The sequence below is a fragment of the Bos taurus genome, chromosome 15 (genome assembly GCF_002263795.3).
Source record: "Bos taurus isolate L1 Dominette 01449 registration number 42190680 breed Hereford chromosome 15, ARS-UCD2.0, whole genome shotgun sequence".
Lineage (NCBI taxonomy): Eukaryota > Metazoa > Chordata > Mammalia > Artiodactyla > Bovidae > Bos > Bos taurus.
In genome coordinates this window covers 31,481,143-31,498,390 of record NC_037342.1, presented here as the reverse complement: position 1 = coordinate 31,498,390, position 17,248 = coordinate 31,481,143, and the positions used below count along the sequence as shown (strand labels likewise).

Sequence of the window (17,248 nt, the reverse complement as noted above, 5' to 3'; positions counted from 1 at the left end):
TAGCCTCCGGATCAGGGATCGAACCCGAACCCCCTGCATTGGAAGACGAAGTCTTAACCACTCGACCACCAGGGAAGTCCCGGGTCTCATGTTTTAACAGAGCCCCAGACAAACCAAAAGGCATTTATGGTGAGAAATTCATCAACTGTGTCACACTGGGAATGGCTAGGGGCCACGGTTTGGGGAAAGAAAAAGTCAGCGGGACAGGACAACTCAAGCACTGGACAGTGACTGCTAATTTTTACCTTTCCTAAAAGATGAGTATCTCTGACTAATCTATCTTACATTTCCAGCCTTTGACACAAAGTAGGTGCTCAAAAAATTTTTTATGCTAAGTTTCAAAAAAGAATGAATGAAATCAAATCAAATTATGTTTAAGTATTTGAAGAGCTGGTAAAAAAGAGAGGAGAGAAAGCTGATTGTTCTGGGCTGCTTGATGGGGCAGGATTAGGAGGCAGGTTTTGACTCTGTGCCTGGAAGCTTCTGGAATGTGTCCCTGGGAGGCATTGAACTCCCCAGCCCAGGATGTGCTCAAGGAAAGGATGTGTGGCTGCTTTCCTCAGGGATGCTGTGGAGAACTTTCTTGCATTGGATTGGAAGATCAGACCAGAGGTCTCAAGGGTCTTCTCCAGCTTGTTCTGGGACATTCTTCAGAGCAGAAGGACCAGAGACCGTGAAAACAGCTACACCTGAATCAGCTCTTTAGTTTGGAACTAACTAGCTATGTGGAGAAGGAAATGGCAACCCACTCCAGTGTTCTTGCCTGGAGAATCCCAGGGACGGGGGAGCCTGGTGGGCTGCCATCTATGGGGTCGCAGAGTCGAACACGACTGAAGTGACTTAGCAGCAGCAGCAGCTAAATGGATGGGGGCTTCCCAGGTGGTTCAGTGGTAAAGAATCTGCCTGCCAATGCAGGAGACACAGGAGATGAAGGTTTGATCCCTGGTCCTGGACGATCCCATGGAGAAAGGAAGGACAACCCATTTCAGTATTCTTGCCTGGGAAATCCCATGGACAGAGGAGCCAGGTGGGTGACAGTCCGTGGTGTTGCAAAGAGTTGGACATGACTGAACAACTGAGCAAAACAGCTCAATGGATGAGGACCATGATTTTCTCTCAGTTTCTTTACTTGCAAGATGGAGAGATTAGTTTTATGCATGGTTGATAAAAGGATGAGAAATTTCAAGTACACAAAACACCAGCACAGCTCACTGTGTAGCAGACCCCAGTAGAGGGTATCCATTCTCATTATGTCAGCAGAGTCAGCTTTCTATCTAACCATAGGCGAGCAGAACAGACTGGTATGCAAATCGAGTTTCAATAATCTTTGAGTTTAGCCAGGCCAGACGTTGAGGGGTTACCATCTTCACTGCACAGAGGGAGAGAGTTGAGGTGCCCTGTTGCGATGAGCCCATCGAAGAGTGTTGATCCCACCTCCCTGGCCTCATCCCTCCACCTCCTAGAGGCTTAATTAGAGCCTGTTAAGCCATTTCCGATCCTCAGATGAAAGGTGCACTCATCTTATTCCAGCCCTAACAAAGTCGCTGGGGGCCTGCTTAGAATCTCTGATCTTTAAACCAAGTTAAAATGAAGGAAATTAAGGGCCCATTGATGCTGTGCTTCATTTTTCCCCTTGCCTCTTTCAAATATGATTTCTCACAAATTAGGCAGGGAGATTATACTATTCTGATACCACCCAGGAGATCTTTTGGAAGATGGGGAGGGAGAATTTGGAATCGAGATAGGAGATCTCATACAGGCAAAACCTGGAGGCTGAAGCTAACAGACCTTGTCCAGGTTTGGGAAAGTTCCTTCCAGGACACTGTAGGGAACATTTTCTCCTAAACAGCCTCCAATGGAAGATCCACAGATGAAAAAACCCTGTCCAAACAGAATCAAAACAGTAATTTTTTTAAATGGTAAAAAAAAAAAAAAAAAAAAGCCCTGAAATTCTAAAAGACTATTTTTTAAATGGTAATAATCCCTTAATCAGCCACTGGCAGGGACTATGGTATTTGGTTCAGACATTTTACCAATTACAACCCACTGGGTCCCTGCGTGGTGCTTTCTAAATAATCAAACCCAGCTCTTAACAGTCACTCGCCCAGACAGGAAGAGAAAGAACAAACCCAAATGAGAAGAGGCCATTACTAAAGCAAGCCCAGCCCAGCGGGTGCCCAGGAGCCAGGCGCCGTCCTGGTTTGGAGCAGGTGGCAGCAAGCTAAGGTGTTTTGATTTGGGGGCTTAGGGATTCCAGGAACGTGAGAAAAGGCAGGAGTGGGAGACCCATGAGCATGGACTTGGGAGTCAGACAAGCCTGAGTGTGAATTCCAGTTCTGCGCCCAGAGTCCTGGCTATTTGTGGACTTGGGCCAAGTTCCTTCGCAACCCTGAGCTTCGGTTTTCTCACTTGTCAAGTGGGAGTTTTATCTACCTTGAAGGGCTGCCCTCCACATCAGCAGTGACCTGTGCAAAGTGCCCATGTGCTGTTTGTGGTACCAAACAGGTCCTCAAGAGATGTTATTTCCCTGCTCCGTGTCACTCTCCCCTCCCCTGCCAGTATCACCGAGGATGGAGTTGGGAGAATAGTACAGCAGTTATACTGACATACCCCTGACATTTCTCCTACCCTGGAAGAGAAGCCCAATTAATTACCAGTCCCTAAACCGTCTCTTCATCCTGTAATAAGCAGGGGAAGGACACCTGTCAAGAGACGAAGACTGGGTCGGTGATTGGGATGGGACCTGGGGACCAGAGCTGCAGAGCTACATCTGTGCTCATGATACATCCTGCAGAGTTCTCACTGCTACTCATGGAACATGAGCCAGACAGGCGAGCAGCAAGACGGTCACCAGATTTGTTGAAGGGAAATGGGTAACAGAAGACGATTACTCTGATGCACTTTATAAGTCCAATCAAGGATGTGTGTCCCTTGGGGTAGCTGAAGGTCAAAAAAATACTATCCTATTTAATGGTCACTTCTGCAGCAGGTTCCATTCAATATTAGCTCAAAAAAGATGAGGGTGAGATACAGGGGGTGTCAAGCCTATTCTTAGAGGCTGCAGTGTGTATTTGTCAAAGGTGAGCCTGTGGACTGGGGCTTCCCAGATGGCTCAGTGGGTAAAGAAGGTGGCACAGTGGTAAAGAATCTGCCTGCCAATGCAGGAGACGGGGGTTCAATCCCTGGGTCAGGAAGATCCCCTGCAGGAGGAAATGGAACCCTCTCTGTTATGCTTGCTTGGAAAATTCCATGGTGGGCTATACTCCATGGGGTCGCAAAGAATCAGACATGGCTGAGCACAGGGCTTAGGAACATACATTTGAAGGCAAGCACGATGGGTCATTCTTGCATACACCTGGGTCTGAGAAGCCCTACCCTCCACAAGTGCTGTAGAAGATGGGGCAGCAGCCGTCTCTGAGCAGAACCCCTTGCTGGGCTGGGCTGGGGTCGAGGGGTAGGTGCCGGTGGCTGGAGATGCTGCTGTCTCCTAATGACTCAGGCAGCTCTGCAGCCCGGCAGCTGGGAAAAGCAGCCTGAGTGGCGGCTGGTGGAGAAGTGGAGGTAAGGTGAAAAGGTACTCTGAGGCTAATGAGCTGTTCTTCAAGTGGAGGGTGGGATCAGGGCCAACAGCCAACTCTGCCACGGCAGGTGTCGCCTGGTAGAAGTGGGTTCTTTCTGGGGAGCATTAGAAAGCAGGGCTGAAGGCCAAAGAAAGTTTTTCAAAGCCTGAGCCGGGGCTTTCTGTGGACTGAGCCTGGGTTTGGCATCCTCATTGTTCTCCTAACTTCCGTTTTTCTTATCCCCTCTTTTTCCTGACCCTGTTTTACTTTTCCTGTAGCCCTCACCTCCACTGATGTATTATATAGTATTTGTTTGCCTCCTGTCTGTCCCCTACTGGAATACATGCTCCTCAGAAGCAGACACTAAGCCCATTTTTAACCTTTGTCTAGAAGACAGCCTGGCACATTACAGGAACTCAATATGTATATATGTACATATATACACACATATATATATACACACACACATATATATGTATATATAGATATATTGGAGAAGGCAATGGCACCCCACTCCAGTACTCTTACCTGGAAAATCCCATGGATGGAGGAGCCTGGTAGGCTGCAGTCCCTGGAGTCTCTAAGAGTCGGACACGACTGAGCGACTTCACTTTGACTTTTTGCTTTCATGCATTAGAGAAGGAAATGGCAACCCACTCCAGCGTTCTTGCCTGGAGAATCCTGGGGACCGGGGAGCCTGGTGGGCTGCCGTCTACGGGGTCGCACAGAGTTGGACATGACTGAAGCGACTTAGCAGCAGCAGCAGCATAGATATATATATCTGTGATGATTTAGTAGCTAGGTCGTGTCTGACTCTTGCGACTCCATGGACTATAGCCCACTGGGCTCCTCTGTCCATGGAATTCTCCAGGCAAGAATAGTGGAGTGGGTTGCCATTTCTTTCTCCAGGGATCTTCCCAATCCAGGAATCAAACCTGGGTCTCCTGCACTGCAGGCAGATTCCTTACCGACTGAGCTATGAGGGAAGCCCATATGTATATACTGCAAAAAATGAATAAACGTTCCTTACTTCACATCCCTCACTGGGACTCAGGAAGTCAGCCTGACAATTTGCCTACAGATGGGAGGCTTCCTTTGTTCGGGAATTATGAGCCCAAGGGCACGATTTGAGTTTAATAACCTGAAATTGCACTTATTTTTTCCATGTCAGTCTCTTGCCAGACTGTAGGCTCTCTCAGTGCAGGAACTGTGTCTTTTCCATTGCTTCCTCCATGCCCAGCCCGGTGCCTGACACCCAGGATAGGCTCACAATCTGTGACAGCCGTGAAATGACCATTTTGTGATCCTCCATCCCTTAGTTTCTGACTGCCTACCTCACTCCCAGCCCATTTGGGAAGTTATGAAAAACAGTTGCTGATGTCACTGCTTCAAGATCACGGCGCTCCAGCCCTGAGCTAAGAGCAGTCGTTAACATAGCTTCTCTCAGTCTGGGACTCTTGCCTTTTACTTTATTGTGTTCCCAGAAGGGTGATCTGCCCTTGTAGTCGAGCGTAATTGCTTTCCTCCTAGAAGGAACTCCATTGGCCCTGGTGAGACAGGCTGAATCAGGGTCTCTCAGACACAGGGACCAAGTGGAAGGATGCAGGTGTGATGGCCCTTCTAGCACAGCCCAGGGTGCCACCCAGATCACCTTTGGGGTCTGTTCCTGGGTCCTCCACGAGGTCTACCCAATCAGACACTTGTGGGGTGGAGTCCAAAAAATCTGCATTTTCCACAAATTGCCAAGGTGATTCTGATGCATAATTTGTCATAATGGTTAAGAACTTGGGCTTTAGAGTCAGAAATGCTTGAATTCAAAACCAGCTGCCATGGCTACATTGTTCAAGATCAAGTCAGTCTGTCTCCTGGAGCCTCAGTTTCCTCACTTGCAAAATGGGGATTAATAAGAAGTAACTACTTTGTGGGATTAAAAGGGAAAATATGAATGACATATTCCGTGTGGTAAATGGCTCATGGTTAGAGTTTCATGAATGAAAAACCTATAATGATGATGATGGTGGAGCAGTGAAAATGATAGAGATGGTGGTGGTGGTGAAGATGATGGTGGTGGTGGTGGTGGTGAAGGTGATGATGGTGGTGGTGGTGGTGGTGAAGGTGATGGTGGTGGTAGTGGTGGTGGTGAAGGTGATGGTGGTGGTGGTGGTGAAGGTGATGGTGGTGGTGGTGGTGAAGGTGATGATGGTGGTGGTGGTGGTGGTGAAGGTGATGGTGGTGGTGGTGGTGAAGGTGATGGTGGTGGTGGTGGTGGTGATGAAGATGATGGTGGTGGTGGTGGTGATGAAGATGATGGTGGTGGTGGTGGTGGTGGTGAAGATGATGGTGGTGGTGGTGGTGGTGGTGAAGGTGGTGGTGGTGGTGGTGATGAAGATGATGGTGGTGGTGGTGGTGAAGGTGATGATGGTGGTGGTGGTGGTGATGAAGATGATGGTGGTGGTGGTGGTGGTGAAGGTGATGGTGGTGGTGGTGGTGAAGGTGATGATGGTGGTGGTGGTGGTGATGAAGATGATGGTGGTGGTGGTGGTGGTGAAGGTGATGGAAATGGTGAGATTGATGGTGCAGATCGTAGGGATGGTGACCATGAGGGTGATGGTGCTGGGCGTGGTGGTAAAGATGATGGTAGAGGTGTTGGTGACGAAGAAGATGATGATGATTCTTCTTAATCTCCTGGAAAGGTGATTCTGCAACCTCTTCAGTGGTATGTTTCCTTAGCCACTCTGATAGTCAGGAGGCTCTTCAATATGTCTGCTTCCTGCTATAATTAGTGCATCATTTTCTACTTCTAATGTTTTCCTAAGGTTGGAAGAAGGCGACACTAAGAATAAAGAATTTACTAATAGAGTGATGGAGAGGTTGGGAGACCTTCAGAGAGGCACTTGGAGTGACTGCCAGAATCCCTGCTTCCTCTGATGTAAGAGAATCGGAGGAAAGGAGAGTGAGAAGGTTAATGCAGGAGGATGAGAGAGGCGGGGCGAGTTGAAAGGAGCTCCAGAGGTCGAAGCATCCCTGAGTTGGACAGGGAGCAGCCAGGAGAGAAGGGGTGTGATTGGCATGGCAGGGAGCAGAGGTGGGTTGGTCAGAAAAGAGCTGACAGGAGAGAACTGAACACTGAAGGGATTCCTCAAACCCCACGGGATGGGATCTGATCCGTATGTGACCAGCAAGCCACCTGGAAACTAACACTGGTGCCAGGATTAGGGCGAGATTCAGGAAGCAGAATAATCCACATGTTAGAATTCTCTCCTTATACAATGCCCCCTTCTCTGCCCTCTCCCACTATGAAGCACAGGTGCCTCCCTCTTGGTGTTCTGCTGGGGCTGTGACCCCTGATCCACACTGGCTGATCCTGGTGCGGGAAGAGGAGATGCCTTGCACTGGACACCGCCTGCTGCTCTGGGGATGACAGCAGGAGGTCATCCTGAGTGCCAAGGAGAAATGGGCTGGGGACAGAGATAGCAGCAAGGAGGAGGGATCTGCCAGCAGGCTTGGCTTACCTGCCGGAAACCATTCCTTGTGAACTGCAAGATTTTCAAGGCATAGTTGGACCTCTGGCCTTTGCTGTTGAATTCAATGTGGCCGGTGAGACCTTCCAATTCTACCTGTCCAAGAGAGAGTGAGTTACAGCACCAAATAGGCCCAGCCTTCCATGTGGCCTGGAGCAAGCATTCCACCATTCTAGTGAAGGATGCACAAGAGAGGGGAAGCCATCAAGATCCATTCTCCTGTCCACCTCTCGGCCACAGGATCTTGAGACTATGAAAATGATGTCTCTGGAACCAGTTCAGACTTTTGCTCCACACTCAGTGACCTCACAGCTGCTGCATAAACCAACTCGGTACTGAGATGCTAGTTTGAACTCAGATCCCCCGGAGCTCCTCCTCCACACCCTTGGCTGTGAATAGCATCTATCCTCCTTGGGCAGCTGCTCGCCCATCTCTAAGCTTCAGGAAGTCAGGATGACCTGACTCTAGCTGCAAAGTCCCAGCTGCTCTGTACCAGGTTTCTCTGATGGGAAATGGCTTTTTCCTGGGCTAGAATCCATGTCCATCTCACCAGTGGTGGCTTAGCTGGGAGAACTCTGGGGGAACTTAGCATCAGGCCAGAAGTGCTGAGCCTGCGACTCCCGGAGGGGCCAACATCCATGGCAGCATTATCCATCCCCATGTGTGCAGAGCTTTGCAGGGACCACATCTGAGCCAAGGGGGTCCCAGTTCTAAGCCTAGAATCCAGGGACCGCCTAACAGTCTAAGGCTCAAGAGCCATTGCCCTGCAAACAAACTTGCCATGGATTCTCAGTGGTTTTTAGGGATTAGGAAACAACTGGGACTGATGCTCCCCTGAATGGGATCACCACAGATCATTGTTTTACCCATGGCTGTGATATACTGGGGAGGCCTGGAGGTGGGGGGCCTTGAACAGTGTCCCCGCCCCGGACTCTGCCCCTTGCAGGCTGGGCGTGGCCTGCAGGGTCCCCACCGCCCCTCACCATGCGCAGGTAGTTCATGAGGCTGGTGCCGTGCTGCCAGATCTGGGCCGAGCCGCAGGACAGGGGCTTCACACCGATCTCCTGGCTGCGGTTCAGCTCCTGCACCGCGGTCACCACAGCATAGACGGCATCAAACAGCAGGGCCGAGGACAGCTGAGGTGGAGAGACAAAGTGGTGGGTGTAAAGGAGGGAAAGGAAAAGGAGGAAGAAAGGAGGAGGAAGAAAAAGCAAAACAAAGAAGTGAGGGCGTGTCTGCCCTGGGTCCACCTCTCCCTGGAGACTTGCAGACACAGCTCGCCACGCCATTTCTCGCATCCTCCCACCAGGCCCCAAGCTCTTTCCTGCCACATGGTTGCCGCTTCCCACGTCGTCTGGGATGCGGTTATCTTGGCTGATGCTCCCTCATTAGCAAACGATCCAGATGCCGAGAGATCAGCATGTGCTTATCTGCAGTATTCTCTGGCATTTGGCCTTTGAGATTCTTCAGGTGCTTCTAAGTAATTACAACTCCAACAAGGGATGCTGGGGGTGAGGAGGAGGAAGAGGATGGAAGGACCATCCTCAAAGTCCCTGTCTTCTCTCCATCTGTATCTTGTCTTCAGAGAGGTGACCCAGGTGATGTATCCCCAGTGTGCTCTGGGCTTCATGAGTCCTTTCTGTGGTCCAGCTTGGGCTGCCTTGAGCTCCTGAAACCTCCTAAGCCCTGAACATCTTCTTTTCCCAGCTTAGTCTCCAAGGGTCCTCCGTCTATCACCAGACAGTTCTCTCCCAGGCTCCTGGCAATCAGCCCAGGTCTCTCACTGGGATCCTCCAGCAGCTTCTCGGAAACCTTGTGTTCCATCCACACTCCTCCAGCTTATTCCTCCCACCCCATCCCCCATCACCAATTTCACCTCCAAAGGTGTGAGAGCCTATTATCTAACTTCTGGCTCATCAGCTTTTCCATCCCACTGCAGGTCTCCATTCTGAAGCATCTTTTGGATCTCCCAATTTCTTTCTCCCTCTACTATTATTTACTGATTTAGCTCTGGAAAGCATTTGGCACTGCAGGTGGGGAAAGTCCTGGTACCTAACTAGCGCTCCATCCATGTTTCTGCTCCTGGGTCTGCAAAGCCCACCATCCCTGCTCCTTCCATCTTCCATCCTGTTTCCCTTTCGGAGCCCTTGCTGTCTTTCTGTGGCTTCTGTTCCCCATCTATGTGGGCATGTCTCTAGGTCCTGTCTCTGCTTCTCCTGTCCTGTCTCTTCTAAATATTAACCCCCCCAAACGACTCAATTCTCATTTAAAATCCTCTCCTCTTTCTTGGCTCAAAATGTTCCTTGGCAAACACCCACGATTCTCTTGTTTTTATATTTTCATTTGTTTCTTCATTGCTGTCTTCTTTGAAGCTGTTTGTAAATTGTTTAGGGGAATGAAAGACTGTATAAATTAAGATGAATCAATCTGACTCAAGGAATAGCAGCTGAATTTCTTCATCCACTGGAATAAAAGTATGAGTATCTTTTAAACACACCACTGTAACCCTTATATTCCCCAACACCCTCAGACCAATGGATTCCCAGAGTCCTCTTGGGTGTCCGTTTGTCTCTGAACTTCTGTCCCTTAAACTCTGATCCCCAGCACAATTCCAGGACAGGAATCATTAAAATTTCATGGAATAGTTCTTACAATCTGGGTTTTATTCAATGAAATAAACACTTAATTACAAACAGCTGTTTTAGCCCAAATTCTAATTACTTAATCTAGCCATCTGTAATTTTAATGATTTTCTACGATTTTTGTTCTTTGCTGCGTGATGAATGGGAGTGGCATATGAAATTAGCAGGGACGTGTCTTCGTTCAAGATTGTCTTCTGCTCAGGCGGGAAGCATGGTTGTGGTTTGCTGGCAGCCGCCAGGCAGGCACGGCCTGGTGGGGGCAGCACTGAGCGCTTTTTTTTTTGGTGGTCACCCTTCTGTACAGCCATTCCCTCTCTGTGCCCTTGGAACTGGGCCCCCATTCCAACAAGCTCCACCTGGAACATCATGGGCCCAACAGGGAAGATGAGGAAGAGAGGGAGACACACTCCAGTTGGGAGAAAAAGAAGTAAGAGAGAAGAAAATGCAAAGAAAATGTGGAGTGCAGGAGAGAAAGAAGAACAGAAAGAGCAAGAAGGGGAGGAGGTTATAGTGACAAAGGAAAGTGGAAAGGGCAGAGTGAGGGGGGAGGAGATAAGAAGGAAAAAGAGAACAGAACTGATGGAGGAGGAGAGGACCGTGGAGGAAAGAGAGAGGAGGAGAGCGGCTCCTCCCAGATGGAGCATCTCTTTAGGAAGCTGAAGTGGGGAGACAAACCGGGCTGTGTGTTCCTGGAACTGATTCTTTCTCGCCTTCCAGCTCCCGGCAGATGAAGGAGCTAGGCTGTTTGTGCTGGGAATTTCCGCCTCCAAAGAGACAGGAAGAGGCACCGCTTTTCAAAAGGTAGGTGCTAGAGCGAGAAGCCTTGGGAAAGATGAGCTTCACATTCGTCAAGGGGAGGAGTTCCTACATCGCCTTCCCTTCAGACATCGTGGCTGGAAGGTTCTGTAAGCTAGAGCCGAGGCTTAGCTGTGGCCCCGTCCTCTGGAGGGCCTCCGCAAGGCCCCCGGCACTCTTGCACCTCAGTTTTCTCATTTGTTCAATAGGGCAGCATGATGCTCTTGTCTGTTGTTAGGGTGCCACGAAGAGGAAGACGTCCAGGTGGGAATATTTCAAGCATCAGTGGTTCGGCATTCTATCTGTTCTCTGTTCTCACTCCCTGACTCTGAGTCCGTGAGTGTGGCTTTCTTTGGCCAACAAAATGAGGTGGAAGTCACAGTGTGCTCATCCTGGGAGCCTAGGACTCAGAGGTCTTGTGCATTTCCACTTGCTTTGCCACCCTCCTGCCACCACCATGAGAGGACATGCCAGGCCAGCCTGCTGGGCTAGAAGGATGGGAGCTATGTGGAGCCCCAGCCTGATCAGCCGACTCCTAGGCATTGAATGAGCTCAGCCAGATCAAAAGAGCTGCCCTGCTGAGCCAGCTTAGATGACCTGATCCCTGGTTGACCCTCAGATGCACGAGCTCCATAAATGTTTATTTTGTAAGCTGGTGAGATCTGGGTGCTGGTTGTTACAAAGCTGGTGTTGCAAAAGCTACCTGATATACTTACTAATGCTTCTTGAAATATCTGCCAGATAAAATGTTAAATAAGTTCATTCAGTGCATGTAGTGGAAGAAGTGGTGAAGTGTTAGTCACTCAATCGTGTCCTACTCTTTGCGACCCCCACAGACTGTATCCCTCCAGGCTTCTCTGTCCATGGAATTCTCCAGGCAAGAATACCGGAGTGGGTAGTCATTCCCTTCTGTGGGTAGATCCTCCCAGGGTATCTTCCCAACCCAGGGATTGAACCTGGGTCTCCTGCATTGCAGGCGGATTCTTTACTGTCTGAGCCACCAGGGAATGTGTGGCTCAAAGTATCCAGCAGATGGAATGTTAAATAAATTAATTCAATGCATATCTGTACTCTTTACATTATGCAATAAAATTGAGGATGGAATCATATCGCATTTTATCTTCACAATAATCCTCTAAGATGGTCAAACCTAATTCCGCAAAATGACAGAAAAAGAATCTGAGGCCCAGGAGGGTTACATAGCTACCTAAGATCACACAGCGAGAAAACAGCAGAGCCAGGATTTGAATCCAGGTCCCATGCCTCTTGTCAGCACATGTGAGCACAGCCCAAGCTGGTCCCATAGCCCTGTTAGTGGTGCCACCTGGCCAGGGTGTCAGGTGGGCATGAGCCAGGTGCCCAGGGCCACCTGTCTGCCTGTCTGTGGTCAATGTGCACACAAATGGCAGGGTTGAAACCCTCAGAGGGACACTGGCAACGTGGCACCAGGACCTTTAATGTCACTAGGCCAGATGCCAAATGTGGACTGGTTTGGGTTGGAGAGGAGGCGGCAGGTTTTGCCTCCTCTTAGCTCAGTTGGTAAATAATCCACCTGCAATGCAGGAAACTCCTGTTTGATTCCTGAGTTGGGAAGATCCACTAGAGAAGGAATAGGCTACCCACTCTAGTATTCTTGGGCTTCCCTTGTGGCTTAGCTGGTAAAGAATCCACCTGCAATGTGGGAGACCTGGGCTTGATTCCTGGGTTGGGAAGATCCCCTGGAGAAGGGAATGGCAACCCACTCCAGTATTCTTGCCTGGGAAATCCCATGGACATAGGAGCCTGGTGGGCTACAGTCCATGGGGTCGCAAAGAGTCAGACACAACTAAGTGGCTTTCACTTTACTTTACTTCACTTCCGGATAATGTGCTATGAGCCTCTGAAGAGGCTGTGCTACAGCCTCTGTGAGGTGTAATGAGCACCTCATTACAACACTGGAGTGATGAGTGCAAGACCCACGGACAAGACCAGGGGCACAGGGCTGCACTCCTCCCAGGAGGGGTGAGCAAGGTCCCACCTATGACCCTATGCCTGAGGACTTGTCACTGCGCCTTAAGCAACTGGGGGTGAGGACTCCCTTCCTCCAGGTGTTTCGCCCCAGCAAATCCTTCCTATGGCATCTTCCCTCTTTCAGGCCTAAAACACCCTGCTAGAATGCGCTTGGTAACCCTGAGAACCTTCTAGCTCAAGTTCTCATGCCTCCTCTCAGTTGGTTCCCTGATCAAAGCTCCTTGAGCTTTGCAAGAGTTCTGACCTTTGGAAAGTTATGTGAGCATCACATGAACAACCTCATGGGGCTTTGGGAGGCTTAACTCTAACCTGGCTAGGACAGATCTAGAAAGCCATACAAGCCCACTTCCAGAGAACATGCCTTGTAATAAATGAACATGAGCAGAGATCCCTGATAGGCCCCAGAGAGTAAGGACATTGGACCCAGTGGAGAACAGCCAGGGAAATCTCTGCCTCCATCACACACACACAGGGAACGAAGTGCAGGGAGGAAAAACGCAGGTAAAAGCACAAAGGAAGCCTCTCTGGATGAGCTGCACTGGGGGCAATGGTCCACGGCACAGGGCCAGGAGTATCAGACTCTAGTTTCACTTGGAAAAGGCTTAGTGTTTGCCCCTGAACAAGATCCCCACATCCCCTTCCCTCATCTCCATGCCTGGGCTTCAGTCTATCTGAGAGATGAAGGAACAGATCAGCTAAAGCCCTTCCAATGTAAGATTCTTGGATCCGAAACTCAGTGGGTCTTAGCAACAGCGTCAACAGGAGTCTGGCCACAATCACTAAATGACAGTCTGGGGCCTCCACATGCTCCCAACCTGCTGACTTCTCCCCCAAAGTGTCCCTTGTAAGCACTTTCCAGCACTTGTATGATCTACTTTTGAGCTGGGCCTGGAGAAGGCTGGAGTCCAGGATGGGCTGTATTTGGGGGGAGGGGCTGGCTCACAGAGGGGGTGCTGGCAGCAAAGGGGCACCAGGGAGGGGCCTGGTGGGCACTTACTGCGGGCCCCGTGAAGGGCACGTGGTCACAGTTCTCCTGCCAGGACTGGTTGAGGCTCTGTGCAAACTCTTGGAAGAAAGCGTGGGACTGGTTGAAGATGGAAAAGCCCAGAATGTTGACTCGATCGTCCACGAGACTGTCCATCCGCTGGAGCGAGAACTCCTGAAAGACGCAGCAGGCAGGGCAGAGCAGGGTCAGGGAGGGCAGGGTGGGTGGGCTCTGCAGGCTCATAGCTAGGGAGTGCAGCCTAGCCAGATGGACAGCATTGCCAGGTGCTCTGCTGGGCGTCAGGGTCCGGGGGTGGCAGAGAGTTCTTCCTCAAATAGCTCACAGGGTAGGGGTGCAGGGAGGGAGAAAGGAGAAATGAGCAGAATGATCTCTACAAAAGGCATGTGTACAATGCTCTGGCTGGAGAAAGAAAGAAAAACACGAATGAGTTGGTAGAGGCAGGATGGTGTGTGCAGAAGGTGTGACCCATGAGCTGTCTTGAAGGATGCTCAGCATTTTCTGGGTGGAAAATGTGAGTGGACCAAGGCTATTCCAGACAGGATTCACCATGGATACAAAGACCTGGAGGTGAGACAGTGTGTGGGCGCCTGCAGGATACTTTCACAGGAGCATCGCTCTTCAAAGCATGTCCACAGAACGCCTGCCACAGACTCACCTGGGTATCTTTTTTAAAAAAAGTGATGATGCCTGCATCCCACCTAACACCAACTGAATCCATATCTCAGAAGCTGAGGCCCAGGACCCAGTATTTTTAGCAGGGTCCAAGGTCATATGCACATCAAAGTTTGAGAGGCACTGGGTCAGAACCAGGATACATGAGGGTGGGGTGACCGTGCGAGATGGAGTGGGAGATGTCAGCAGGGGCCGGAGCACAGGGCTTGGTTCCTGGGTCGGGGAGCTTGCGCTTTATCCTAATAGTGATGGGACCTGAAGGCTCAGTCAGCCAAGGAGTAAGAAGATCATGTTGTATTTCTAAGAATCTCCACCTGAACATCTGCAGGTAGGGCTGTGCCTTCATTTTATTATTATTATTTTTTATTCATTTCACAAATATTGAAGTGCTAATTATGTGCCAGACACGGGCCCAGAGGGTGTTCTAGACACGGAATATATATGAACAAGAAACACATTTCCTGATGTTCAGGACCTTGCAGGTTAGGGGACGAGACAGACTGTAAGCAAACAAATAAATACGTATACTGTCAGATAGGGCTTCCCTGGTGGCTCAGCAGTAAAGAATTTGCCTGCAATGCAGGAGCCACAGGGAGACACAGTTTCGATCCCTGGGTCAGAAAGATCCCCTGGAGAAGGGTATGGCAACCCACTTCAGTATTCTTGCCTGGAGAATTCTAAGAACAGAGGAGCCTGGTGGGCTACAGTCCATGAGGTCATAGAGTCGGACACAACTGAAGCGACTTAGCACCCAGGCACTGTCAGATATCTATGGGGTTAGAATGGGGGTTGCTCCCTGAGATGAGGCAGTTAGGGAAACCCCATGTGGGGCAGTGGCATGTAGATACTCAAGGGAATGCTCCCAGGATGTGTGGTCCTCACCCATCATGTGGCTGGAGCCATGGTTTCACTCAGCTAAAAACTGCAGGCATGAGTCTCAAGGAGGCTAGTTAGTGTCACAGGGAGAAGCACCCCTATCTCAGGCAGGGCTGAGGTCAGAGCCCTGGACCCCCAAAGTCCCCCTGGTCCTATACAGGGAAACCAGGCAGGAGAGTGTGGGCTATTCAGCTCACCAATCCCTGCTCCTGAAATAATGCCTTCACATGCAGGTCAGGTCATCCTTGTACATTGAATTCACATTCATCATACATTTATTCCACATGCCTCACACACAGCTCTGCACCCTCTGGGCACATGGTCGTTAGACCCCAGGACTAACCCATCAGCCACTCCGTCTGACATGACAGATGGCAGGTGCCGTGGGCTTGCTTTGTAGCCGAGCAGAAACACAGCTCTTCTTCAGGCGGCCTCCATGTCTTAAGACTTAGTTCCTCCAGGCCCCTGTCACATCCCTGGCAAACTCACTCACTCACATCCATGGCCACGGCCAAGCCCTCGGGCCATGGGCCTGCGCTGTGCCCGGAGTCCAGCCTCATTAGCTGCAGCTTGCAGACTAAAGTTACAAAGATGCCTTTGGAGCCACCAAACGCTGACAGCATGGAGTGGGATAAGGATTAAGTGTCTTTTGGATCCTGCCACATCCCCGTCAGGGGAACCCGGACGTGTCAGAGAATGTATTGATTCATAAGCTGATATGTCTCCCGTCTCTAACAGGGCAGCTGCCCATGCACTATGGGCTATCAGCAGACACGAGGGTGCAGATGGCTAACGAGGAGAGAGCATCTGGCAAGGACGGGGTGGTGGGGTGCAGAGCCAGGCTGCTGTCAGGCAACCGAGGGGCCTCCCCAGCTGTGGTTGGTGTTGGGGGAGCTGGAGATGTCCCCTCTCCCTCGGCTTCTGTGTCAATGTGGGCAGCTCGTCACCACCACCCCACCCCCTACCCCGCCCTATCCTCACATGCACAGCAGGGTGGAAGAAGGCCCATTTCAAGGAAGCCCTGATAGCTCAGTTGGTAAAGAATCCACCTGCAATGCAGGAGACCTTGGTTCGATTCCTGGGTCAGGAAGATCCCCTGGAGAAGGGATAGGCTACCTATTCCAGTATTCTTATGCTTCCCTTGTGGCTCAGCTGGTATAGAATCCGCCTGCAATGTGGGAGACCTGGGTTCGATCCCTGGGTTGGGAAGATCCCCTGGAGAAGGGAAAGGCTACCCAACTCCAGTATTCTGGCCTGGAGAATTCCATGGACTGTATAGTCCATGGGGTCGCAAAGAGTTGGATATAAGTGAGCAACTTTCACTTTCACTTTGACACCTTGATGTCTAGACTCACAGTGGCAGTACGGGGACACATGGTAAGCGCTTTGGGTTCAAATCCAGGGGCTGCACTATACTGCTATGTATGATCTGGGCTTCAGATCCTCATTTAAAGTGGCAACAACAATGACAGCAACCTCAGAGGTTGTTCAAGGAACAAATAATAGGCATGCACCAGGCGTATCATCTCTGGCACATAAGACATGTTCAACATGCGACGGCTACGAACATGCTACCACAAGATTGTGGGAAGCTTCTAGCTTCCTACTTCTTTAGTTCCACTCGTCTTGGAAACCTGAGTTCAAAAGGTGTTTCCTTGAAATGCATGGCCCGAGCTGAGTAAGAATGAATGAATTAATTACAGACACTTAGAGACAGCCCATCCCAAAGTCAGACAACCTGTCTTCCCGCCTTTTAATAACTACCTTCTCATCCTCCAATTATATCCTATTTTCAAAGGCCCCCTTAAGATAAAAAGATCCAGGAGCTTCCTTGATAATCCATCCTATTTATAACGACCTATGGGAGAGCTTGTGAAAGGACAAGAAAGGGGTGGAGTGTTCTTCTATTGTAATTTCCCAGGACACTTCAGGCTTCTATTCTCTAAGCATCTTCACTGTTAAGAAATGCTTCTTTCTGTCTAAACTTACAGTCTTCTGCTGCTGCTGAAGCTTGGTGTCTAAGTGAAAATGGGAAACAGCTGCCCACTGCCAGTTTGTATACAAAGAAAATCTTCTAAGTTCTAGTATTTCCCAAAGTGTGTTTCTTAGGACACTAGCTTTTCTGGGAAGTGTGTACAGAAGTTTCAATAAAACAAGTTTCCATGT

At 50.0% G+C, this 17,248-nt stretch overlaps 1 protein-coding gene across 2 annotated transcripts in view; it reads right to left on the bottom strand.

Annotated features, from left to right (window-relative positions):
- GRIK4 (glutamate ionotropic receptor kainate type subunit 4) overlaps nt 1-17,248 on the bottom strand; it is a 493,259-nt gene that overhangs the window by 108,973 nt on the left and 367,038 nt on the right. The window contains exons 8-10 of one of the 2 annotated variants that reach the window (XM_059874755.1): nt 13,526-13,687; nt 8,065-8,217; nt 7,073-7,177 (exon numbers count right to left, since the gene is read on the bottom strand). In XM_059874755.1, coding sequence (XP_059730738.1) covers nt 7,073-7,177; nt 8,065-8,217; nt 13,526-13,687 — 420 coding nt within the window. The remainder of the gene's footprint in view (nt 1-7,072; nt 7,178-8,064; nt 8,218-13,525; nt 13,688-17,248) is intronic. The other variant, NM_001192626.1, reaches the window with a different exon arrangement.